General features: G+C 44.1%; 1 protein-coding gene across 2 annotated transcripts in view; it reads left to right on the top strand.

Annotated features, from left to right (window-relative positions):
- Positions 1 to 27,304, top strand: part of GRID2IP (Grid2 interacting protein) — a 270,139-nt gene that overhangs the window by 8,930 nt on the left and 233,905 nt on the right. The window contains exons 1-2 of one of the 2 annotated variants that reach the window (XM_077449340.1): positions 3,743 to 3,998; positions 12,529 to 13,112. In XM_077449340.1, coding sequence (XP_077305466.1) covers positions 3,755 to 3,998; positions 12,529 to 13,112 — 828 coding nt within the window. In that variant the 5' untranslated portion in view covers positions 3,743 to 3,754. Of the gene's footprint in view, positions 1 to 3,742; positions 3,999 to 12,528; positions 13,113 to 27,304 lie in introns of those variants that run through there. The other variant, XM_077449341.1, reaches the window with a different exon arrangement.

Raw genomic sequence — 27,304 nt, 5'->3', positions numbered from 1 at the left:
TTATTTTAAAAACTAGTCCATGCAACGTAGGGGGGTTGCGCATAGGTGCTGTCAGAAACCATGAATCAGACTGAGACAGAAGTACAGTTAAATCGCACTTGTTTAATAATAATAATGAAAAAAGGTAAACAGAGAAAACGTAGTCAAAATATAGCCAGAGCTCAGGAACCGGAACGGATAGTCAGACAAGCCAAAACGTCAGGGAGCCAGAGACAAGCGTAGTAGAACAGCAAGCAGGATCTGGAGCCAGAAGGAATGTCATCCAAGCAAGTCTTTAACAGGAACACAGGAGAGCATCTCTAGAGATGTGACCAAGGCAAAGGCGGAGATCATCTGGACTGGACAGCTTAAGTTGGCAGGATTGACGAGCAGGATATCATCAACAGGTGAGTCACTGTGAAGAGATAGGAGCTGGCAATTAGCCAACAGGTGAGCGGCCAGCTTTGAGAAGGAAGGACTAAGCTTACAACCAAGGCTCCTCAAAGAGCTGAGTTCTGTTATATCTAATCCATTGTTTGTACTTTCTGGAGACTTTTTAATTACTGGCATGGTACTACTGGATTGCCGTAAAGCCAATGCCGTGCCTATATTTAAAAAGGGACCAAAGTCTTTACCAAGTACAGACTGCTTAGTTTAAATTCTATAGTCAGGAAGATACTGGAGAGTTTGATAAAAGAACACATAGAAGAGTTTTTTTCTCTGAAAGAAATATTTTAAACCGGTGTTTGGCAACCTGCCAATTGTGATCTACCCACTGATCATGGGTAGGTGATGGGTAGATCGTGTCCCTTCCTTGCCGACCCCAGAACCTGGATAGGAGCAGCATTTACAGGAACCAATCCCCTTCCTATGGTGAGGATGGGGGGGGGGGTGTTTTTTGAAGTACATGATTACAACCAGAGGTTCTAATAGGCTTCAAAAAAGGGTGGGCTTGGGGCGCAGAGCACTGTGTCCTGATCCCACCCAGTTGCGTGACATTAGCAAATAAATTTTCGCAATTTTCACACTAAATCTTCTCCCCACCAATCGGGTAGCAGGCGTGGGACCTGCTTCGCGATTGGCTAAAGCGCCAGGCGATCCTATTGGACACCTGCTGTGGAGCCAAGGGGGAAGCCGCTGGAGCCAGAGAGGAAGCCTTCCACTCTGGAGCTGCTGCCCGGACCTCGCAGCCGCTAGTTCAGATCTTGCACCCGCTAGCCTGGAGCCTCTGCCTAGACTCTGCACCCGCTAGCCTGGAGCCGCTGCCCAGACCCCACACCCGCCAACCTGGAGCCACTGCTCGGACGTCACACCTGCTAGCCTGGAGCCATTGCCCAGACCCCTCTGTGCTGAATGACACCACCCATCTATCCTGGACCTATCCAGGGGAGTGCCGGACCAACCGGCAGATGCGCATGGGGGGGGGGTTGTTAGTGCCGTGCTGTCTGGGGGTAGTTGTTTGCCCTCCCCCCAACAAAAAACCCACCAGATGCCACTGGTACTGACACTTTAATAAGTCCTAGTTACATAGTTATCCAGAGTGTAAAAAGACACAAGTCTGTCTAGTTCAACCAACTGAAAAAAAAAAACACACAAATAGTAAAAACCTTCATATTCACAATCCTTTACCCACAGCTGATCTTAAAGTGGTTGTAAACCCTTACAACCAACTTTGACCTACAGGTAAGCATAGATTAAGACTTACCTGTAGGTCCAAGAAATATCTCCTAAACCTACACGGTTTAGGAGATATTTACCAAAAGACAGGCACCGCTGCTGCAGGCGCACTGAGCGCGCCGCAGTCAACGGCGATATGCCGCGAGTGGTGGCTCCTGTGCGCATGCGCGGGAGTGACGCCATCGCGGCTTCGCTGAATGACAGTGGCGGAGCAGCGAGACCCACCGAGAAGATGGATGCGCTGGAGTACAGGGGACAGCGGTGACTTTGCTGGCTCCTGTGTCAGGTAAGTGACACATAATGGACTACTATACGATGCATAGTAGTCCATTATGCTTTACCTTTGCAGGGAATGAAAGGGGAAGTAAACTCATCAGGGTTTACTTCCTCTTTAAAGCCCAACTTTAGTGCTGGGATGGTTCAAGCATATAGGCTCCCCTTTTATTTAGTTAGCTAAAAACTTAAAAATGGTCTTAAAAAACAGATTAGAAGGTTGCTGAGTCCCTGAGAGAAGGAAGAAGCTGAGCAGCTGTATCCATCCTGTGGGATGAACGGAGGGAACTGAGCTACTGAGTCTCTCATATAGGGGAAGCTGATCTGCTGAGTCCCTCCCATAGGGAGTGCTGATCCGCTGAGTCCTTCCCATAGGGAATGCTGATCCGCTGAGTCCCTCCCATAGGGAGTGCTGATCTGCTGAGTCCCTCCCATAGTGGGAGCTGATCCGCTGAGTCCCTCCCATAGTGGGAGCTGATCCGCTGAGTCCCTCCCATAGTGGGAGCTGATCCGCTGAGTCCCTCCCATAGTGGGAGCTGATCTGCTGAGTCCCTCCCATAGTGGGAGCTGATCCGCTGAGTCCCTCCCATAGTGGGAGCTGATCCGCTGAGTCCCTCCCATAGTGGGAGCTGATCTGCTGAGTCCCTCCCATAGTGGGAGCTGATCTGCTGAGTCCCTCCCATAGTGGGAGCTGATCCGCTGAGTCCCTCCCATAGTGGGAGCTGATCCGCTGAGTCCCTCCCATAGTGGGAGCTGATCCGCTGAGTCCCTCCCATAGTGGGAGCTGATCCGCTGAGTCCCTCCCATAGTGGGAGCTGATCCGCTGAGTCCCTCCCATAGTGGGAGCTGATCCGCTGAGTCCCTCCCATAGTGGGAGCTGATCCGCTGAGTCCCTCCCACAGGGAGAGCTGATCCGCTGAATCCCTCTCATAGTGGGAGCTTATCTGCTGAGTCCCTCCCATAGGGGGAGCTTATCTGCTGAGTCCCTCCCATACTGATCTGCTGAATCCCCCCCATAAGGGGAGCTGATCTGCTGAGTCCCTCCCATAGGGGGAGCTGATCTGCTGAATCCCTCAGAGTTGTTGTGTCCATGCTGGGAGGGGGGAGTAGAGAAAATTGTGCTGTGGAGTCCCTGCTGGAAAGGGGGAGCAAGGTGACCTGAGTCTCTGATGGGAGATGTGAGCAGAGTAAAATGAGCTGCTGAGAAATTTGAGCCACCGGTGTTTCTGCTGTGAATCTGAGGATGAATTGCTCCACCATACCTGTAGCTACAGAGGTCAATGAGAGCTAGTTTCAAAGGTCGTTTACGGATTGCTAAGAGTATAGTATGTAAATAGTTGAATGTTCATATCCTGGCCACACGTTTGCTTTATGGGGGAAGCTACTGAACCGAATAGATGCTGGCAGTATCTTGGTCACGATAGAGCAAAGTTTAGTGCTATTGTGATTCACTGACAGCTGTAGAGTGTTTATTTGCTATCCCTGAAGGTAGATTTTATAGAGTTTGAGGCTGTTCACAAAACACTCTGCTGGCACAGCTTGTCAGATCCCAAGGCTGTTTTGAATCATGCTGAATATAAGCATATGGCGTTTTCTTTTAGTAAATGATGTAAGCAGAATGTTGGTGCACTTCGTGCTTTTACTACTCGGTTAATTGCCAGCAGTGCTCACGGTTGTATTGCTAGTCAAAATCACATTTAGTTAGTGACCATGCATTTAATTCCCAATTAATAAAGCTTATTAACTGGTCAAGCTGTTAATCCCACCTAAGCTTTTTGTTTTGCGAAGTGGGAGACACCACTACACTGCTTTCAGCATCTCCTGTATGGCTGCTTGCAGTGGCTGCAAGTCCTTTGTTCCTTTCACTTGTATATTCATTTGGCTTGTTGTCCTACGCCGCAGAATTCAGCCAGCAATTTATGGACAATACGTGGTGTGGCGGTGCCTCCTAAAGGAATCTATACACAAAGAAAAGCAATTATTTTTGGTAGATCCACTCATGAAACGGCAGCATGCTTTCACTGTATGGAGGGTTTTCGTGGATCCAAGATATCATGCTAAACATTTATGTAAGTAACTTACTGAAAGTCTTACGTCTCCTTGCAAACTAGATGCCCTTAAATTTATTGTAACTACTATGTAAAAAAAACAAGCACACACACACGGTATACTTGCCTACTCTTTGCAATGTTTTTGCACAGTGGCTCCTTCTCTTCTTGGTGTGCCACCCTAGGAATCTGCTTCCTGTGGTGGCACAACTGCAGGCTTGATCTCAAGCTGCACTATCTGCATCCATATGCACAGACAGTGCGTCCCTCATTACAGGACTTGATTGACAGCAGCGTGTGAGGAGTATAGACAATATGTGGTTAGTTTAGTTCTAAATAAATATTCGGACAAATTTTTCATTATTCGGATATAACGGAAATTACAATATAAACTAAATTTACCAAATGCTCCGAATAACGAAACAAAGTTCGTCCGAATTGAAATTCAGATCGATATTTACATAGAACTCCAGTCGAATTCAAACTGTAAACGTATTTCTGAAATCAAAGACTTTGTGTGTGTGTTATTAGAGTATTTCAAAATAATGCTTTTTTTGTTAAGCTGAAGGTGATTTAAAGAGTCCATGTAATCATTTGATGAAGATTTTTCTTTTGTTTGTTCACTTTGCCACATTCGAATTGAAAAAAAAAGAAAAAAAAAACACTAATGTTTTTGATTTGACCAATTCAAAATGTATCCATTCGAACGTTTTAACTCAAAGACAATTCGAAAACGACATAAAACGAATTCTGAAAACGAATCCCGAATACGAATTGAACAAATCAACCGATTTTAAAGCAGAGTTCCACCCAAAAGTGAAACTTCCGCTTTAAGGCCTCCTCCCCAGCTGCTGATGGTGAAACTGAGCTTTTGGGGAGGAGGAGGGGGGGGAGCGGGTACCCCGTTTTGACAGGCACCCTCAACCACTTCCGTTCTAGGCTCCTTAGGCAATCGGAAGTGGAAGTTCTCCTTCCCCCTTCCTCCCGAAGTCTTCTGGGACATATGACTGGTCCTAGAAGACTATAGGACCAATCACAGAGCACAGCGCCTTTCGCGCACGTGCAGTGGGCACCCGCCTGTGAAGCTGCAAGTTGTCACAGATGGGTGCCCATATTAGAAATGCTGGTGCCACCGAGGGAGGAGGGTAGAAGAAAACTGCTGGGGGGAGTGCACCGCTGGACTGTGGGACTGTAACATACCTTGGATGTGAGCCTGACGTGCGAAGGGAGACCTCCCGTACCACCCTGGCTCGGAGACCACTGGAGTGAGGACAGTGGTGGTAAGAGCACGGGGAGGTAAAGGTGCCTGTTAAGTCCTCACTGCTTGGAGCTGTATAGCCGAGTGGATGCCAGAACTGCAGATATGGAGATCAGTGGATGCAGGCCAGCAAATATAGCGGATGCAGGTCAGCAGATGCAGGGTTGTGGAGCAGCGGATGCGGGTCAGTGGATGCAGGTTTGCAGGGCTATGGATGCAGGTCAGCAGATGCAGGGTTGTAGAGCAGTGGATGCGGGTCAGCAGATGCAGGTTTGCAGGGCTGTGGACGCAGGTCAGCAGATGCAGGGTTGTAGAGCAATGGATGCGGGTCAGCAGATGCAGGTTTGCAGGGCTGTGGACGCAGGTCAGCAGATGCAGGGTTGCCGAGCAGCGGATGCAGGTCAGTGGATGCAGGTTTGCAGGGCTGTGGATGCCGGTCAGCAGATGTAGTGTTGTGGAGCAGTGGATGCGGGTCAGCAGATGCAGGTTTGCAGGGCTGTGGATGCAGATCAGCAGATGCAGGGTTGCAGGCATAAGCGGAGTCAGACTAGCCGGGTCATACACATCAGGGTGAACAGCATAAACGGCAGGCAGAGAATAGGCGAGGTCTTGGCAGCAAGCAATAAGGCAGTAGTAAGCAGGGTCAAACAAGCCAAGTTCAGGATTGGAGACAGAAGCAAGGTCAGGAAGCCAGGTCAAACACAGGAGCAGGATACTGGCACAGAATCAGGAACACAGGTCACAGAAGCAGATCAAACCGCAATGGGCGGCACTCCAGGAGCATCTTTTATAGACTGTTGGGCGCCAACGCGCGCTAATGCACGCGCATGCGCACATTCGTCCACAATGCAGACTAGATTAATCAATTTAAAAGAAACAAAACTATTTTTTTTTTATCATGCACATGTCTAGTGATGAGAGAGAGAGCAGAAAGAGCCATTGCTCTCATGCACTGTGCTGGATCAAGAATTGGCTCAGCTAAGTATAGCGGGGGGCTGAGGGAGCTGCACACATGTTTTTTTAGCTTAATGTAGAAAATGCATTACCCACTTGCTGCCAAATCACGTACCTGTATGTCATTGGCTTCAAGTGGTTTTACCGGAGTGATGCCTGCAGCTGTAGGCATCACTCTGGTATTGGTTTTTAGAGCCGACAGTCGGCTTTCTTGTAATAACAACCAATGCCTTCCACTGCTTGCCTGGGCTCTCCTGTCCCACTAGGAGACCAGCTGGTAATGTCCACCGGCTGGCTGGAGACCTGAACAAAGCCGAAATCGGCATTGATCGGGTCCCGGCTATAGTAACCCGGAAGTGACGTCATGACATCACTTCCGAAACAGGAAGAAGATCTGGACAGCTGCACTCCAAAAAATTTTTTTTGCCTTTTATTCAAAAATTCTTGTGAGCAAAAATACAAGCCACACCAGGAACAGACAGGCGCTAACGGGTTTCACACTTCAATGTAGTGCTTAGTCACAGGAGCTAACGCGCTTCACACTTCGATGTAGTGCTTATTCATAGCTGTGACTAAGCACTACATTGAAGTGTGAAACGCATTAGCTCCTGTCTGTTCCTGCTGTGGCTTGTATTTTTGTTCACAAGAATTTTTGAATAAAAGGCAAAAAAACTTTTTTTTGAGTCCGGCTGTTCCTGGTTTTGATTGCTATATGCATTGCCAGCACCTGGGCTTCCAAGCTGGATGAGAAGGTTTTCTACTGTCGATTGACCTACAAGGAGCAGTGATATCTCTCTCTCTACCATGACATCACTTCCGGTTCCCCCCGGAGCCAACAACGCCAGTTTTCAAAAATTGAAAGTATTCAAAAACGTTGATCCCTCCATAAAGAGTACCTGTCACTGCCTATTACTGTCACAAGGAATGTTTATACAAAATTGATTAAAAAAAAAGGAACAGTGTAAAAAAAAAAAAAAAAAAAGAAACGCTCCCCATCCCTCCGTGCTCTAGCGTAGTAGCGAACGCATACGTAAATTGCACCCGCAAATGTAAACAGTGTTCAAACCACACATGTGAGATATCACCACGATCATTAGAGACAGAGGAATAATTCTAGCGCAAGACCTCCTCTGTAACTCGAAACAGGTAAACGTTAACATTTTTTAAAGAGTTGCCTATATAGATATTTAAGTAGCATAGTTTGTCCCCATTCCATGGGAGTGCACAATTTTAAAGTATGACATGTATCTATTTACTTGGCGTAACATCATCTTTTACAATACACAAAAAAGATTGGGTTAACTTGGTTATTTTTTTTTTTATTATTCATTAAAGTGTATTTTTTCCCAAAAAATTGCATTTAAAAGACCGATGCGTAAATACAGTGTGACAAAAAATATTGCAATTTATTCTCTAGGGTCTCTGCTTTTTTTAAGAAAAAAAATACTGATTTGAACTTGTAAGCAACAAATAGCAGAAAAAAGCATGGTCTTCATGTGGTTAAAGGTAAAAAACCTTCTACCTTTACAACCACTTTAAAGTATATTTGAAGACAAAATGTGTGTTTTTTGTTGTTGTTGATAGAATTGGAAAAAAGTAAAACCTCTGTCAAATTTTTATTTCTGTTTTTGTCCCATTGGGGAGATTTATCTTCACTTCCTGTCCCTTAGGCTGGGTTCACACTGCTGCGGCTAGGAGAAGCGGATGTGATTCGCACCGCACTGCAGTGCAAATCACATCCGATCTCTGTGCGATGCGAGTTCAGCCATACAGATAGTATGGCTGAATTCGCATCGCACCCGCCACAAACTCGCACAGGACCCTTTTTTTGGTCCGCAGCAGAATCGGATTGCATGGGTGTTCACACCATGCGATCCGATTCCTGTCCGAGTTGGCAGATCGCACTGCGATATGCAAACTGATCTGGAGGTGTCATTAACGTTTCACTGACACTCCCAGCAGTTCGCATAGGGCAGTGTGAACTGCCGCCGGGAGGCATGCGATGCGGGAACCCGCCGCGGATTTGCGGCGTTCCCGCATCGCTTCAGTGTGAACCTAGCCTTAGAGACAACAGGAAGTGAGAGTTTCTCCAAAGGGTGGAAAATCCCTTCTTGTTGCTGGGCTTTTTTTCTCAGAGAACAGGTGCAGGAAGTCCCCCCTTCGTTTCTGCTCCCTACTCACCTCTGAGCACTGTTCCTTGGTTCCACCTCCTACCCACCTCTCAGTACTGCACCTTTTAGAGAATACAGACTCAAGTATCATTTTGTACTACTAAGTGATTTGCACAGAATTTGTTAAATATAATAAGAAAGACAATAAAATGGATTCCGTGCAGTGAGCAACAATAGACTCCACCCCAGAAACAGTAGATGCCCCCCCCCCAAGATATGACTGCAACCATAGATCCCTCATACAACTATAGACTTCCCCCGCCACTGAATACTACCCCAGCAACAATAGACCCTCCGCAGCAACAAAAGATCGCTCAGCAGCCAGCATCAATAGATCCTTCAGAAGCCAACAAAAAAAAAGACCTCTTTCTCAACAGTAGATCCCTCCCAGCAACAGTTGACCCCCACCCAGCAACATAGGAGCTACGAACTAGCAACAATAGACCTCCACACAAAAATAGATAAACACCAGCGACAATAGATCCTCCAGCAGCAAGCATCAATAGACCTCCCAACACACCCTGGAACTCCTTGCTATTACATACATTTATTGCTGGAGGTGCTGGAGGTGCTGGAACTGCGTTCTCGCAAGTTCCCACTGGGAAAAAAAAAAAACCCATCCATACTTTTCTGATGACAGATGGATTATTCTTAATTTTTTTGTCCCGGTGACTAGGAAAAAAGCATGTATGAATATATGGGCTCAGTCATATCCAACCCTCCCCAATTTCTTGTCTTGGGATTAGCATACAGAGCAAACTTGTATACACATACATACCCACCAAGTAACCTGGCTTTACATGTGGGAGGAAACCATTGTATGGGGATAACTCATGCAAACACAGGGAGAACATGCAAAGTGCATGCAGGTGTTTTCCTGGTTGAGATTCAAACCGAGGACCCCAGTGCTGCAAGGCATATTTTCTAATATTAAGCCACTATGACACCCCACTAACACAAATAGAGAGGTTGGCGCTTCCCAGTAAGGACATAAAGAACAATAAAAACCTGACGTTTTGGCTTTAGATGCTCTTTGAACCCGGAAGTAAACTCATTGATTTAACAGTTTCAAAAAACAGTTTTATTTTTTTTCACGGGCCGGGAATGTAACTGTCACATTGGTCATGTCCTCAACCAAACTGTCAAACCATCTTATGGCTGGTGTCATAACTGATCACATGTGCAGTATCATGGCAGTTGAAGATTAACAGAGGCCAAGAGGGCAGCTTCCTTGTCTGAAAACGACAGATGGGTTTACTTCCACTTTAAAGTATGTCTATAACCAAATTGTTTTGTTTATGTTAGAATGATCGAATGCCTGTGTAGTGTCACAGTTTGATGCCTATCACAGGATGGTGCGGAAGTGACGTTGTTGCGTACTGCGCATGCGCGATGCGCTCCAAACGCTCGCGCCGTGCGTTCCAACATAGTTTCGGCAATACAGTTCAGCGAAACCATCACATAATGTTACGGAAGTGATGTTACACACAACACAAACACTGGGCCACGTTGTTGCGTACTGCGCATGCGCGATGCGTTCCAAACACTTGCGCCGTGCGTTCCAACATAGTTTCGGCAATACAGTTCAGCGAAACCATCACATAATGTTACGGAAGTGAAGTTACACACAACACAAACACTGGGCCGTTCGTTACAACACTAATACTTCCCTTGTTACCTAGTAGGTTTTGCATTGCTGGGACTTGTAGTGCCTATCCTGAGCTACATGCTTCAATGTTCAGTGTCCTCATCCCTATCCCCATGCTTCAATGTTCAGTGTCCATCCTTATCCCCGTGCTTCAATGTTCAGTGTCCTCATCCTTATCCCCGAGCTTCAATGTTCAGTGTCCATCCTTATCCCCGTGCTTCAATGTTCAGTGTCCTCATCCCTATCCGCGAGCTTCAATGTTCAGTGTCCATCCTTATCCCCGTGCTTCAATGTTCAGTGTCCTCATCCTTATCCCCGAGCTTCAATGTTCAGTGTCCATCCTTATCCCCGTGCTTCAATGTTCAGTGTCCTCATCCCTATCCGCGAGCTTCAATGTTCAGTGTCCTCATCCTTATCCCTGTGCTTCAATGTTCAGTGTCCTCATCCCTATCCCCATGCTTCAATGTTCAGTGTCCTCATCCCTATCCGCGAGCTTCAATGTTCAGTGTCCTCATCCTTATCCCTGTGCTTCAATGTTCAGTGTCCTCATCCCTATCCCCATGCTTCAATGTTCAGTGTCCTCATCCCTATCCGCAAGCTTCAATGTTCAGTGTCCTCATCCTTATCCCTGTGCTTCAATGTTCAGTGTCCTCATCCCTATCCCCATGCTTCAATGTTCAGTGTCCTCATCCTGATCCGCAAGCTTCAATGTTCAGTGTCCTCATCCTTATCCCTGAGCTTCAATGTTCAGTGTCCTCATCCCTATCCGCGAGCTTCAATGTTCAGTGTCCTCATCCTTATCCCCCTGCTTCAATGTTCAGGGTCCTCATCCTTATCCCCGAGCTTCAATGTTCAGTGTCCTCATCCCTATCCCCCTGCTTCAATGTTCAGTGTCCTCATCCCTATCCGCGAGCTTCAATGTTCAGTGTCCTCATCCTTATCCCCCTGCTTCAATGTTCAGGGTCCTCATCCTTATCCCCGAGCTTCAATGTTCAGTGTCCTCATCCCTATCCCCCTGCTTCAATGTTCAGTGTCCTCATCCCTATCCGCGAGCTTCAATGTTCAGTGTCCTCATCCCTATCCGCGAGCTTCAATGTTCAGTGTCCTCATCCTTATCCCCGAGCTTCAATGTTCAGTGTCCTCATCCCTATCCCCCTGCTTCAATGTTCAGTGTCCTCATCCCTATCCGCGAGCTTCAATGTTCAGTGTCCTCATCCTTATCCCCCTGCTTCGATGAGGACACTGAACATTGAAGCTCGCGGATAGGGATGAGGACACTGAACATTGAAGCAGGGGGATAGGGATGAGGACACTGAACATTGAAGCTCAGGGATAAGGATGAGGACACTGAACATTGAAGCACAGGGATAAGGATGAGGACACTGAACATTTAAAGCTTGCGGATAGGGATGAGGACACTGAACATTGAAGCACAGGGATAAGGATGAGGACACTGAACATTGAAGCTTGCGGATCAGGATGAGGACACTGAACATTGAAGCATGGGGATAGGGATGAGGACACTGAACATTGAAGCACAGGGATAAGGATGAGGACACTGAACATTGAAGCTTGCGGATAGGGATGAGGACACTGAACATTGAAGCATGGGGATAGGGATGAGGACACTGAACATTGAAGCACAGGGATAAGGATGAGGACACTGAACATTGAAGCTCGCGGATAGGGATGAGGACACTGAACATTGAAGCATGGGGATAGGGATGAGGACACTGAACATTGAAGCACAGGGATAAGGATGAGGACACTGAACATTGAAGCTCGCGGATAGGGATGAGGACACTGAACATTGAAGCACGGGGATAAGGATGGACACTGAACATTGAAGCTCGGGGATAAGGATGAGGACACTGAACATTGAAGCACGGGGATAAGGATGGACACTGAACATTGAAGCATGGGGATAGGGATGAGGACACTGAACATTGAAGCATGTAGCTCAGGATAGGCACTACAAGTCCCAGCAATGCAAAACCTACTAGGTAACAAGGGAAGTATTAGTGTTGTAACGAACGGCCCAGTGTTTGTGTTGTGTGTAACTTCACTTCCGTAACATTATGTGATGGTTTCGCTGAACTGTATTGCCGAAACTATGTTGGAACGCACGGCGCAAGTGTTTGGAACGCATCGCGCATGCGCAGTACGCAACAACGTGGCCGTGTTTGTGTTGTGTGTAACATCACTTCCGTAACATTATGTGATGGTTTCGCTGAACTGTATTGCCGAAACTATGTTGGAACGCACGGCGCGAGCGTTTGGAGCGCATCGCGCATGCGCAGTACGCAACAACGTCACTTCCGCACCATCCTGTGATAGGCATCAAACTGTGACACTACAGCTGCCAGTTTTCTTCTCTCTCTCTGTCCCATTAGGGAGATTCTTCTTTACTTCCTGTCACAGAGACACAACAGCAAATAACAGGCATTTTCTCCAAAGTAGGAATAACTTTCTCCGTAATGTTTTGCATGCAGTAAAGCACTTTGTTTTCTGCCTTTGCAGTTTCATCGATGCCAGTTACCAATGAAGGTTGGCCAGAGACGTTTGGCTTTGGGTTGGGTGGCACGGGCCCTTGTTACATCCTCTGGGTTGAGCCAGGAAGTAGCGCCCATGCAGCTGGTTTGCAGCCTGGAGACCAGATTCTGGAAGTGGAGGGAAAACCGGTGTCCTTTCTGTCCTGCGAGTCGCTGATACAGCTTGGCCGGGAGTGCCTTAATGTACCACCGAGTATCGGGGTCATCTCCAGAGTTCAGAATGTGGAAGTGACCAAGAAAACCCAAGAAGAGATTGGCTTGGCCCTGACTGGAGGGAGACCACTGGTGGTGGACAGTGTGGTTCCAGGTTCTCCTGCTTCTTATGCTGGGGTCAGAGCTGGAGACTACCTTCTGGAGATCAATGATGTTCCTGTGACTGATTTATCGAAGGCGGTCCAACTGATTTCTTCCAGTGGAGAGGACATTCTCCGCCTGGGCCTTTTGTGTGTTGGCCGAAGACAGAGACACAGCAGAGTGTATAGTGCCAGTGGACGGGGATCAGAAACCACAAGCCAGACACAGAGACTGAAGGCTCAGGAGTTTAAACAGAAAGTAAGAGCAAGTTGTTCTAATGAGCTTGTTCAGTAAGGTAAAGAAAAGTCTGCAAAGTGCAGGAACTCATAGCAATCAATGAGAAATTATTTTCCATTAGTGTGATTTAAAGCTAAAAACCTCGGGAATAATTAAATATTTTCTAAGACTTTGCCACATGGGCATACCTAAGCATACACCCGTGTGAGGGTCGTGTTTTTCCTGCACATGATCCACAGGTGTTCCGTGCATTCGCCAAGGCCCGTGATGGCGAACTTTGGCACCCAAGTTGTTTTGGAACTACATATCCCATGATGCTCATCTACACTGCAGAGTGCATGAGCATCATGGGAAATGTAGTTCCAAAACATCTGGGGTGCCAAGGTTTGCCATCACTGATTTAGCCAGTCCAATTCAAGTCAATTTGAACGCAGCAGCTGCATTGAACCAGCTGCTGCTCCTAATTTGACATCCATGTGGGTGCCAGTGTGTGTGGGTCCCTGAACAAACACTGTCTGTGTTCAGGGACCCCCTTATCCCCTCACTCACACCAGTGTCAAATTGGAACGAACAGCTGTGTCTGTGCAGCCGCTGCATCCCTATTGAAATGTATGGGACTGTCTGGGCAGAAGCATGGAACACCAGTGCATCCCATGCCGGCGATACACGATCCTCACACAGGTGTATGTTTAGGTACGCCCATGTGAATGAGGCCAACATACAAGAAGAATGTGCATTCTTAGTTGAATCTTTGGTTGCTTTCGGTATTTCTTCAATGTCTGTGCAGTAATCCAGTGTGACACTTTACTTCTGTGCAGGAGCTTCCTGTTTTATGACCGGTCACTGCTGCTCTCCCTCCTTGAGCAGGGTGACTGGTCTTATCTCCCCTCCCTCCTGTAGCTTTCTCAAGGCAGCAGCCTGTAGTGGGTTGAACTGCAAAGGCATGCATAGCACATTGATGATGTCACCACTAATTTTGCAAGGTAGTATCTGGGTTTGTGTAGTATCTGGGTAGTTTTTGGGATTTGGTGAACACAAATTGGATATATATCCTTTGTGGGTATGAAGAACTATATAGAAGGTAACACAATCTTGAACCTTGGATGGGATTTTTAAGACACCAAACATAACACAGATATAAATATAACAACTCTTGCGTTTTATTAGTATAAAAATGTTAAAAACAAGGACAATACAACTTGATTCTAAGAAATCAGAATTATAACCATCATAGCAGATGTCTCATACTGTTTCTTTGTACTGATTGTTTGTTTTTTACATGCATAGAAATCCCAACACGTTTCAACTCCAAAGATTCTTCTTCAGGGATCAAAAGATGAAGAAGACTTTTGTCCCATTAAGAAGTCTCTTTGGAGTTGAAACACATTGCGATTTCTATGCATGTAAAAAAACAGTCGGTGCATATATGGCATACTGCTATGATGATTCTAATTCTGATTTATGTCTATTTTTGTAAATTAAGTTGTATTGTATGGTTTGTCCTTTTTTTGTACTAATAAAACCTATTTAAGAACTGTCACTGATCGTAGCAGGCATTCGGTACACGGATAGTAAAGATAACTTGCCACAAACTTGTGGCAGTGTTGAACTGTAATTCATTTAAGTTGCTGCACATTTTCATTGGCAAGTTGTACGTTTGCAGAGCACTTGAAGCACAAGTTCCAGGTGACACTTTTCCAATTTGTAGCAAATTTGCATGGCAAGTCTCTAGCAAGAGCAAAGTTGCACTGGTGCTTCTACAGCAAGAGCTCTGCACGTCTACAGCATAAAAATTCAGCCACCGTGACCCCTGTGGTGGGATGACTATTGCACAATATAACTTGCCAGAACCAGAACTTGCAGCAACTTGTGAAGCCTGGCAAGTCTAGCAATAGCTTAGCAAGTCGTTTTCAAACTGCAGCACAATTGGTCGCTACCTGGGTAGTCGGCCATCCTTTTTTTGACAGCTGATGAGTCATCGGTTGTTAAGGACACAGCAGCCAGCCTGTTGCTTAACAACTAGCTATTCTTCACACAGAATTCCAATCGGTCGATCCGAATTCTAGACGTTGTGAAAATTTGGAATTTGTTAAAAAACTAATAAAATAACCCAAAATTTTGACAAATTTGTATTTGGACCAAAACAAATTGCACAGGCTTAGTCCATACCTATTTATCTATCAATTATCTTCAGTGCCTTGAAAAAGGAAGATGGCCTTCGTGACACTGCAGGGCAGAAGAGACGTCATAATGTCACTTCCGCCCATAGCTCTTAAAGGGCCATTTACATTTTTTTAAGTTACAAATTTGTATGTTTTTCTGTAAATATGAGATCTGAGGTCTTTTGCTCACGTGCAGAAGCGAATGCATACGTGAGTAGCACCCGCATATGAAAACGGTGTTCAAACCACACATGTGAGGTATCGCCACGATCGGTAGAGTGAGAGCAATAATTCTAGCCCTAGACCTCCTTTGTAGCACAAAACATGCAACTGGTAGCATTTTTTAAATGTCGCCTATGGAGATTTTTAAGGGTAAAAGTTTGTCGCCATTCCACGAGCGGCACAATTTTGACATGTTGGGTATCAATTTACTCAGCATAACATTATCTTTCATGATATATGAAAAAAAATTGGGCTACCTTTACTGTTTTCTTATTTTTTAATTAAAAAAACTGTATTAAAAAAAAAAAAGTGTGCTTGTAAGACCGTTGCGTAAATACAGTGTGACAGAAAGTATTGCAAAGACCGCCATTTTATTCTCTAGGATGTTAGAAAAAAAATGTATAATATTTGGGGTTCTAAGAAATATTTTTTATTTAGCAAAAATAAAAATGTTTTTAACTTGTAATCACCACACCTAAAAAAGAGGCTTGGTCTTAAAGTGGTTAAGGATGCGGCGGCCGGCCCGTTGCTTAACACCCAGCTTTTCTTCACACAGAATTGCAACCGATCGACTGTTTTTCGACCGATCTGAATTTTAATCGTTCTGAAAATTTGGATTTAATTAAAAAACAAATAAACTTTTTTTAAACAAATTTCAACTAAATTTGTAACTATTCATTACTATTTCATTTGGAGATTCAAATACATCCAAATCTCCGAATAACCAAACATATCTATCTATCTACTGTATCTATCTATCTAGCTATCTATCTATCCATCTTTTCTTCAACTCCTTTATTGCATTAATTTTTGAAGCTTTCTTTACTGTTTGCTTGGTTAGACGGCTTTTATTGACATGGACCTGACCACAGAGCTTAAATAGGAAGCAGGAGAAATGAGTATAGCTCTCTAGTCCTATTACATAGTGTGTGTGTGTGTGTGTGTGTGTGTGTATATATATATATATAATATATATATATAAAACAATGTTGTCAAGTAACATCAATATGAGGCCAGGACTCTGATCACAGGAGTGTTGAACTCTAAAGAATTTTTCACATTTCTCTGCTGTGAAGATTTGTACAGCACAATACAAGACTTCAAAACAGGTTCATGTTCTTTTATCTATCTCTCTTATTTCTGTTATTTACCGTGTGCTTGCTAGGCTATGATCTTCATTCTATTCAACTGACACTTGCTACACACAGGATCTGGAGATGGCAGAGGGGTCCTTTTTTTTTTTTTTTTTTTTATTTTTTTTTTTTTTATATATACCTTAACCACTTACAGACCGGAAGATTTTCCTGCTAAATGACCAGCACATTTTGTGCGAAACGGAACTTCGTCGCTTTAACTGACAATGGCGTGGTCGTGCGACATTGTACCCAAATAAAATTGACATCCTTTTTTTTCCACCAATGGAGCTTTCTCTTGGTGGTATTTGATCACCTCTGCGTTTATTTTTTTTTGTGCTATGAACAAAAAAGTGCGACAATTTTGAAAAAAAATAACAATATTTTTAACTTTTTGCTATAATAAATATCCCCAACAAAAATGTAAAAAAATCAATTTCTTCATCACTTTAGGCCAATATGTATTTTACATATTATTGGTAAAAAAAAAATCGCAATAAGCGTATAATTATTGGTTTGAGCAAAAGTTTTAGCGTATACAAAATAGGGGATAGGTTATGGGATTTTTTTTTTTTTTTACTATTAATGGTGGCGATCTGCGATTTATTTATTTATTTTCAGGACTGTGACATTGCGGCAGACAGATTGGACACTTTTTTTGGGACCACTGATATTTATACAGCGATCAATGCTATAAAAATGCACTGATTACTGTGTAAATGTCACTGGCAGGGAAGGAGTTAAACACTAGGGGGTGATACAATGTACCCCATACTCATTCACAGAGTGGGGGGGCCGGGATCTTATTAAGCCCCCCCACCAGCAGACCCCGTCACCCACCGGCCAGGGTTGTCGAGAAGAGGCCCTTGTCCTCATCACTATGGGGACAAGGTGCTTTGGATGGGGGGGCGCATGTTAAGGACATGTGGCTTCGTATGGTTCAGGAGGGGGGCACTCGCTCATCTCCATCCCCTTTCCTTTCCCCTTTGACCTGCCGGGCTGCATGCTCGGATAAGGATCTGGTATAGATTTTGGGGGGACCCTACGCTTTTTTTTTTGGGGCGTGAAGTTTCCCTTAAAATCCATACCAGACCGAAGGGCCTGGTATAGTCTTGAGGGGGAACCCCATGCCATTGTCGGGATCAAAGTCGGATCCCCGTTCATTGAAGTCAGTTGAATTCCATCTGACTTCAATGAACAGGGATCTGACTTTGATCCCGACAATACCAGACCCTTTGTGTCTGGTATGAATCTTGAAGGGAAACTCCACCCCAAAATTAAAAACAAGACGGCATAGAGTTCCCCCTCCAAGACCATACCGGACCCTTCGCCCCCCACCCTACCAGACCCCCACATGCCTGCCACCCCAAAGCACCTTGTCCTCATGTTGATGAGGACAAGGGCCTCTTTTTGACAACCCTGGCTGGTGGTTGTCGGGGTCTGCAGGTGGGGGGGCTTATCAGAATCTGGAAGCCCCCTTTGACAAGGGCGCCTGCCAAATCCCGGCCCCCACCCTATGTGAATGACAGTTATACTGTGGCAGGTTGGCTTGGCTGCGCGAATCACCGTAGTTGTACATTGGTCCCTTTTAATAGTTATAGCAGGTGCGCCTGCGTCACCAGAGCCGGTGTTCGTGGCTGATGGCAGGGATGTCTGCCGGCCACCTGCAATCGCTCCACAGAGCCGGGACAGGGATCTGTCAATGTTAACAAACAGATTTCTGTTCTGACAGGGGAGTAGAGAGAGATTGTCTGTTTCTAGTGATCAGGAACAGTGATCTCTCTCGACTCCCTGACAGTACACTTTCCACACAGTTAGAAACACCTCCCTAGGGAACACATTTAACCCCTTGATAGCCCCCCAGTGTCAACCTCTTCCCTGTCAGTGCCATTTATACAGTGATCAGTGTCTAGTTTTAGCTCTGATCACTGTAATAATGTCATTGGTCCCAAGAAGTGTCAAAAGTGTCTGTTCTGTCTGCCACAATGTTGCAGTCCTGATAAAAATCACCGATCGCCGCCATTACTAGTAAATAAATTAAAAAATAAATAGAAAATTCCATAAACCTATCCCCTATTTTGTAAATGCTATAACTTTTGTGCAAACCAATCAATATACACTTATTGCGATTTTTTTATTTTTTTATTTTTTTTTAACCCAAAAAAAGTAGACGAATACATATTGGCCTAAACTGATGAAAAAATTTGTTACCATTTTTATATTTGATATGCTTTACAGCATAAAGTAAAAATAGATGTGATCAAATACCACAAGCTCTATTTGTGGAGAAAAAAGGACATCAATTTTATTTGGGTACAGCATCGCATGACTGCGCAATCCCGGGGCTGAAGTGGTTAGTTGAAGAATCCTTCTTGCTTCTCTTTAGGGTGAAGAAGAGTCACAAGATTTATGAAGAGGTACAATGTTATCTGCTATCCATAGGGCTGATCTCTTCTAAAAATCACTGGGTCAGCATTCGGAGGGAGGAGGGATTGTGGTACTCTTCCCCCCCCCCCCCCCCTTGTTGGCTCACTGGCTGTGATTGACAGCAGTGGGCGCCAATGGCTTCAGCTGCTATGTCTCAGGAGAGCCCCGGGACAGCCGAGGATCCCGTGCACATCACTGGATCGAGAGAGGGCTCAGGTGAGTATAGGGGAGGGGCTGTGGAGGGAGCAGCACAAAGAAGGTTTTATACCTTCATGCATAACTTCAGCCTTTACAACCACTTTAACAATATAAAGGGAGACAGTGTGGTTAGAATTGTGATTCAAGACAAGTGCTTGTTAGAACTTGCAATCTAGAGAGGTGATGTAAAAGGCATTAATTATGAGGGATGGAGCTGATGGAGAAATTGAAAGTTTAGTTAAAGTGTTACTAAACCCACAACAGTAAAATCAGTTTGTATATGCATTAAAGCATGCATTGTGTAAAAAGGCTGTTTGATCATGTCTTCTCTGTCCCTCCCCTTCGTCCCCAATCAAACTCTTTATAAGACAGAGCCTTTGGAGTCATCCTGCACATGCTCAGTTTGGTGTGTATTGCTAGAGAGTTTTTTTTCCTTGGGAGGCTGCATGTGATCAGCACAGAGCCAATCAACACTGTCTAGACAGAGGGTCAGGGGTCCTGCAGCTTTGTAGGACAGTCAGAGGAGAATGAAAATGCCTTCTACAAGCTTGTAAACCCGGCCTGGAAATTTCTACCTACAGGTAAGCCTATAAATAGGGGGTATATATAAAAAGGTGCATACAAAAATACTACTAAACTTCCAAAGAACTAATTAGTTGCACGTGGCGCTATAACCTGTGTATCTTTCAGTGCACAAGTCCTCACCCCCTCAGTGATCCTATCTTAAATAATAAATTGTATAATCAATAACAAAATATATAAATGCTAATCACTCATTGAATAACCAAATTTGCATTTAAATTACACATATAGTGAAAAATATAAACGAATGTGAATATAGTCCATCCACCACACAGTATTTGCAAAAAAATCCAGATTACAGAAAGTCTTTCTATAGATGCATAAAAAGAATATCCAGTGTTCAGATTCCTTTCTACAAGTGACTCCTTCACCACACCATCCGTGATTTATGTTCCCCCCTTCGTGAAAACACTCACCGACTGCTAAGCCTTACACTCTCGTGTGAGGCTCAAGGGCTTTCAAATAATCTCTCAAGATGAAATCCAGACCCCAGCACATCCGATTGGAACTTCTCCACTTACGCACCTCTTTGTATAAATATATACCTCAAAGAGAAATCACAGAGGGAGACCCCAATAGTGTAATACTGCAAACACTCTTTAATGTAAAAAAATCTCACTCCTTATGCACTCACATGAACTTAAAAAAGCAAAATCACTTCAAAAGAGTAAAAAGACTCGCTTCACAACTTCACTCCACAATACTATTCTGAATACGTCGGGGCATTGGTGGTCACAGCGGACTCATAAGATACGATACTGTATCACTCGATCTCACCCCTCCTCGTGCGTCCCGCCTGGTCCCACACAGCAGGTCTAATCGAAAAAGGGCGCCTTTAAGTCAGATGAAACAGTCCTCTTAGTCCTGTGCCTGTTTCCCAGCTCCGTGTATGTCAGCTCAAAAATCACCAGATAGCCACGCCCCCGACATGTTTCGTCACATCAGACTTAATCATGGGATTGGCTATCTGGTCCAGCATCCCTCCTTATATTCCCCCATCGTCGAATCAGCGTCCTTAATTTTTCTTCTGTCTCTCCCATATTACTGGAGTGTATACTAACGTCCATAGCACGCGCCGACGCCAAATGCCCGATTTGCGCATGCCCAAATCGCAACATTCGATTTCTCCATTTCGAAAACTGGTATATCATACCAAACATTCGATTTGAGAGTTCGCTACAGTTTCCTGCCCGTGCGTCGATATTTGTCACGTGCGTCGAAAGATTCGATCTTAGATATTGCATTCGATGCTTTATAGGTTCCGCTCTGGTCTCGATACTTAACAAACTCTGCATGCTAATGGATCTCGCATGCGCCGGGATCGAGACTAAGTGTCCCCATCTCCACAATAATCAAGTATTGGGTTCCATGTCCCCACACTCCATCACTGAAAAGATGTGGAACCCTTACAGTGCTACCTCTAGTGAAGTTACTAACCGTCAGAAGTATCTCTCCATGTACGTAAACGGTGTCCTTCTATATGGCGCATTGTATTAAGTCACCTAATATTACACTGAGTAGCTATACCCCCACACAGCATGCAAACCAGTGTATATAGAACTATAGACTGGTGCCATACTCTGTCGCCGTGTCATCAATGCGCCCACGTTTACAATAATGGTTACAATAATGGATATCATACATCTTCAACTAGCTAATAGGTACATATATTGCGGTATTGCCAATGCAGATCTAATTCAATTCAAGCGGAAATGACTGTATCTCAAAGACACTATCTATATTACGGGTGCATTTAACATACAATACAGCTCCAAATACAAAACATTCTTAAAAATCTAAAATCGCATAGAAGGAGATCCCAATGCTAATGCCCTAAACAGAGATAAAATTGGTACCATCATAATAATTTCAGGGCTTCCCCATCAATACCTTATGTGAAGACTTATTTTAGAAATCAATGGTTGGTAACCTCCTATATATTTCCCTTTCGGGGTTGCAACCTAAAATGGTCGACATCATGTGCATTTCCATATCGGAAATGCTATCCACTGTCTGTAACACTTGAGAAATCACTACACCCCATCGCCTCGTACAGGATGTTTCCATTAAGGGGACTAATTCCCCCCATTAGGGCCACACTGTTGCTGTCCATACTTGCTTACCTATAAGTCACTAATGTAGCAATTAAGGTCCAGCTCTATGTTCATCCCTCTCGGATAGAGACTCCTCAATAAGAAGATCCACTTGGTCTCCCTCTGCGACAGATCCCTTACCCGATTTGAGCCCCTCCAAGAGGGATGAACATGATCTATTCCACAGAACTGTAGTAAATCGGGATTTTGTTGATGGTGTTCCTTGAAATGTAATGACACGCTATGATACTGGTAACCTTTTCGGATGTTGGTCAAATGTTCTGAGATACGCACTCTCAATAGTCTCTTTGTACGTCCTACATATAGTAATTTACAAGGACACCATAGCAAATATACAATATAAGACATATTGCATGTCATGAATTCCTTGATTTCAAATGATTCACCCTCGCTGTTGGTTATTGAGGTGATCCCCCTATTTATCTGGTGTACAGTTCTACAACATATACACCTCCTACAAGCATAGAAACCTTTCAGGTCACCAGAGATGGTGATTCGTTTAGGAGGGTCCAGAACCTTTTTTACAACCCTATCCCCTATGTTGGGTGCCCGTCTGTAGATAAATCCCGGGGTTTTGGGTATCACCCCTCCCAAATATTTATCCCTCCCCAGAATATGCCAGTGTGTTCTAAAAATCTGTTCTACCTCTCTAAATTGATGATGGAAATTAGACAAAAATCTTAGTTGATGTTGTAACCCCTCTCCTTCCTTTCTCCTCCCCTCCAGGCAGGTTTCCCTTGGAATATTCGCAACCGTCCCAATAGTTTCATCCAAAATGGTTTCTGAGTACCCTTTCTGTATAAACCTCTCCTTCAAGATTTGGGACTGGGCTACGAAATCCTCTTTAGTTGAACAGTTCCTACGGACCCTTAGAAATTGCCCCTTAGGGATGTTTCTAATCCAGGATGGGTGGTGTCCGCTCTTAGTTGATAAATAGCTATTTCGATCTGTGTTCTTAAAATACACTGTCGTGCTCAATCTATCATCCTTTCTCTCTATCAGGAGATCAAGGAAGTTTACCGTAGTGGAACTAATATTGAACTCCAACTTAATATCATTCGTGTTGGAGTTCAATCTTTCCAAGAAATGTAAAACTGAAGCCTCTGTTCCCCCCCATATAAAAAACAGGTCATCTATGAATCTACGATAAAAGATTAGTTGCGGACAGTCAATACCAAACACATATCTATCCTCCCACTCAGCCATGAATAAGTTGGCGAGGCTGGGGGCATATTTAGCCCCCATTGCCACGCCAACCCTCTGGGCAAAGAAGGATCCATCAAACCAGAAATAGCTGTGGGTCATACAAAAATCTAATGCCTGGCCCACAAACACCTTCCGGGAATGCGGAATATCCTCCCTCCTGCTCATGGCCCAATTGAGTGCCAGTAGGGCATCTTGATGTTGAATAATGGTATACAGGCTAGCTACGTCAGCCGTAACCAAATACACTTCCATGGTCGAGGGGATAGAGATCTCATTGAGGGATTTTAACAAATCTGTTGTATCCCTCAAATACGCTCTTGTGTTTTTAACACTGGGTTGGAGTGCTCTATCCAAGTATTCACCCAGTCTCGACGTGACTGATCCTATCCCGTTCACAATAGGGCGAGGTGGAGGAGCCGTCACATCCTTATGAATTTTGGGCAAAGTATAAATTACCGGTATCCTGCAGGAGCTAGGGACCAAGTATTTCTTTTCTTTTAAATTAAGTACTCCCTTCCCATACCCCCACTCCACCAACATCTCTAATTGGCTCTTATATTCATCTGTAGGGTCTACGTTTAGTTTTTTATAGGTGGTGGTGTCCCCTAACAACTCCTCCAACTGGTTGTGATAGAATGATCTATCGAGGATTACCACCCCCCCTCCCTTATCTGCCGGGCGTATAATGATATCATTCTTTTCTTCTAGGGATGTGATCCCCTCCTTTATATATCTTGGGTTTACACCCTTACTTACTGGGAGTTTTTCTAAATCATTTAACACCAAGTTTTTAAAGACCTCTACAAAATGATTGGCCGTTAGCTGTGGATTGAATAGTGACCGATTCCTCAGTCCACTATCCATTTGGCTGTTAGGGTTATTAGTCCCTACTTTCGGGGTATTAGGGTGCATCAAAAAATGTTTCTTGATGTTTAAAGTGCGAATATATTTGTGTATATCTATGTATACATCAAACTTATTCATACTCTGTCGTGGAGCACATTTAAGTCCCATGTTCAGAATATTCATTTCCTTCTTATCCAATGTCACCTTACTCAAATTGAAGATGCCATTGTCTAAGTGTCCCTCAGTCTTTTTCTTGGATTGTTTCCTCCGTCCTGCCCTGCATCCCCTCCTCCTCTCCCCATTGGACCTCCTTGTTGGATAGGTGCATTTCTCTGTCCATTGGGCATGGTTGGAACATGCCCCCTTGGGGTTGTCCCTCCCCCTCTTCCCCCTCTCCCCCTCTGATTTAAAAAAGGGGGAGGGGGAAGAGTGCGAGGTGGGGGTCCAGGCTCATTCATCCTTCCATTTCCATCATCATATGCTAAAGGCATAAACCTATTCTGTAATGGTATCGAATTGCCCCTTCCTCGATTACCATCATACCCATATTCCTGTCCCCATCTTTGGTGACTTTGGGGTGCATAGTGTGCTGGGTAGAGGCTCCTCTCCCCATAGGGTGATGCATAATCATAATAGTTCATGTGATAATCATCTCCCCCTCCCCTCGAATATGGTGTAGGTGAGTGATAATTACCATAGGAACTAGCTCTACCCTGTTGTGTGTTATTATACCCTCGATTGGGTGTCTGGATTAGGGGGGCTTTTTTGTTGTTAGTCTTCACCTTCCCTACCCCTCCTTTATTTCCCAGCTTGGAGTTGTTATTTTCCTTAATTGGAGGTTCATTAGTACCAGTAGATGCTTGGTTCTTTATGGCCTGCCCTTCATTCGACTGCCAGGCGTAGATATTATTGTTTCTAAAATCAGTCGCATCTCTATTATATTTCTTAACCTTCTTTTTTTGAATATCTTTATCCCATTTCTCAAGTTTCTTCTTCATTGTTTCATTGAACTCCCTCATTTGGTTGCTGTCTCCTAAAGGTTCTAATTTAATTTTCATTTGTTCAATCTGTTCCTTTAATTTAGCCAATTTTATCTCTTTCCTTTTTAAAATTAGAACTTGTAGCTCCATACCCATCTTATTAAAAAAAGTGAGCCATTCATCCATAAACGGTTGGTCGTTTAGACCGTCTTGTGGGCATACTTCCCATCTCAGACTCCTGAAGATGAGACCCTCTTTTAAGTATTGTGCAAATGTGAGTACATCCCACCAGGTTTTAACCTGTTTCTCTAGTAAATGATCTAAAGTTTTCAAAAGACCTGTGATGTCTTCCTCCTCCTCCATCATTACATGGTTGTTGGAGAAAATATTAGCTGGATTAATCTGTCGTGAGGCTAAATAATTTATAGCCTCCATTCCTCCACCCGTGAGTGTAAAAGGCAATAACCCACCTCAAGCTGCTCGTGATTATTTGAATGTTATGTTAATTTAAAGATACACACTCCACAAACCCTTTACCTAGTGTATCATCACAGCGCTGTGAATAACTCAATATTTTATATCTTAGCAGCCACTTACCATAAAATGTCACATATAAAAAGGTGCATACAAAAATACTACTAAACTTCCAAAGAACTAATTAGTTGCACGTGGCGCTATAACCTGTGTATCTTTCAGTGCACAAGTCCTCACCCCCTCAGTGATCCTATCTTAAATAATAAATTGTATAATCAATAACAAAATATATAAATGCTAATCACTCATTGAATAACCAAATTTGCATTTAAATTACACATATAGTGAAAAATATAAACGAATGTGAATATAGTCCATCCACCACACAGTATTTGCAAAAAAATCCAGATTACAGAAAGTCTTTCTATAGATGCATAAAAAGAATATCCAGTGTTCAGATTCCTTTCTACAAGTGACTCCTTCACCACACCATCACCACACCATCAATATGTCTTATATTGTATATTTGCTATGGTGTCCTTGTAAATTACTATATGTAGGACGTACAAAGAGACTATTGAGAGTGCGTATCTCAGAACATTTGACCAACATCCGAAAAGGTTACCAGTATCATAGCGTGTCATTACATTTCAAGGAACACCATCAACAAAATCCCGATTTACTACAGTTCTGTGGAATAGATCATGTTCATCCCTCTTGGAGGGGCTCAAATCGGGTAAGGGATCTGTCGCAGAGGGAGACCAAGTGGATCTTCTTATTGAGGAGTCTCTATCCGAGAGGGATGAACATAGAGCTGGACCTTAATTGCTACATTAGTGACTTATAGGTAAGCAAGTATGGACAGCAACAGTGTGGCCCTAATGGGGGGAATTAGTCCCCTTAATGGAAACATCCTGTACGAGGCGATGGGGTGTAGTGATTTCTCAAGTGTTACAGACAGTGGATAGCATTTCCGATATGGAAATGCACATGATGTCGACCATTTTAGGTTGCAACCCCGAAAGGGAAATATATAGGAGGTTACCAACCATTGATTTCTAAAATAAGTCTTCACATAAGGTATTGATGGGGAAGCCCTGAAATTATTATGATGGTACCAATTTTATCTCTGTTTAGGGCATTAGCATTGGGATCTCCTTCTATGCGATTTTAGATTTTTAAGAATGTTTTGTATTTGGAGCTGTATTGTATGTTAAATGCACCCGTAATATAGATAGTGTCTTTGAGATACAGTCATTTCCGCTTGAATTGAATTAGATCTGCATTGGCAATACCGCAATATATGTACCTATTAGCTAGTTGAAGATGTATGATATCCATTATTGTAACCATTATTGTAAACGTGGGCGCATTGATGACACGGCGACAGAGTATGGCACCAGTCTATAGTTCTATATACACTGGTTTGCATGCTGTGTGGGGGTATAGCTACTCAGTGTAATATTAGGTGACTTAATACAATGCGCCATATAGAAGGACACCGTTTACGTACATGGAGAGATACTTCTGACGGTTAGTAACTTCACTAGAGGTAGCACTTTAAGGGTTCCACATCTTTTCAGTGATGGAGTGTGGGGACATGGAACCCAATACTTGATTATTGTGGAGATGGGGACACTTAGTCTCGATCCCGGCGCATGCGAGATCCATTAGCATGCAGAGTTTGTTAAGTATCGAGACCAGAGCGGAACCTATAAAGCATCGAATGCAATATCTAAGATCGAATCTTTCGACGCACGTGACAAATATCGACGCACGGGCAGGAAACTGTAGCGAACTCTCAAATCGAATGTTTGGTATGATATACCAGTTTTCGAAATGGAGAAATCGAATGTTGCGATTTGGGCA

The sequence above is a fragment of the Lithobates pipiens genome, unplaced genomic scaffold (assembly GCF_037356315.1).
Source record: "Lithobates pipiens isolate NorthernLeopardFrog02 unplaced genomic scaffold, aLitPip1_a1.2 Scaffold_22, whole genome shotgun sequence".
NCBI classification, from domain to species: Eukaryota; Metazoa; Chordata; class Amphibia; order Anura; family Ranidae; genus Lithobates; species Lithobates pipiens.
Note: the sequence above shows the minus strand (reverse complement) of the source record. Positions and strands in the feature narration are given on the sequence as shown.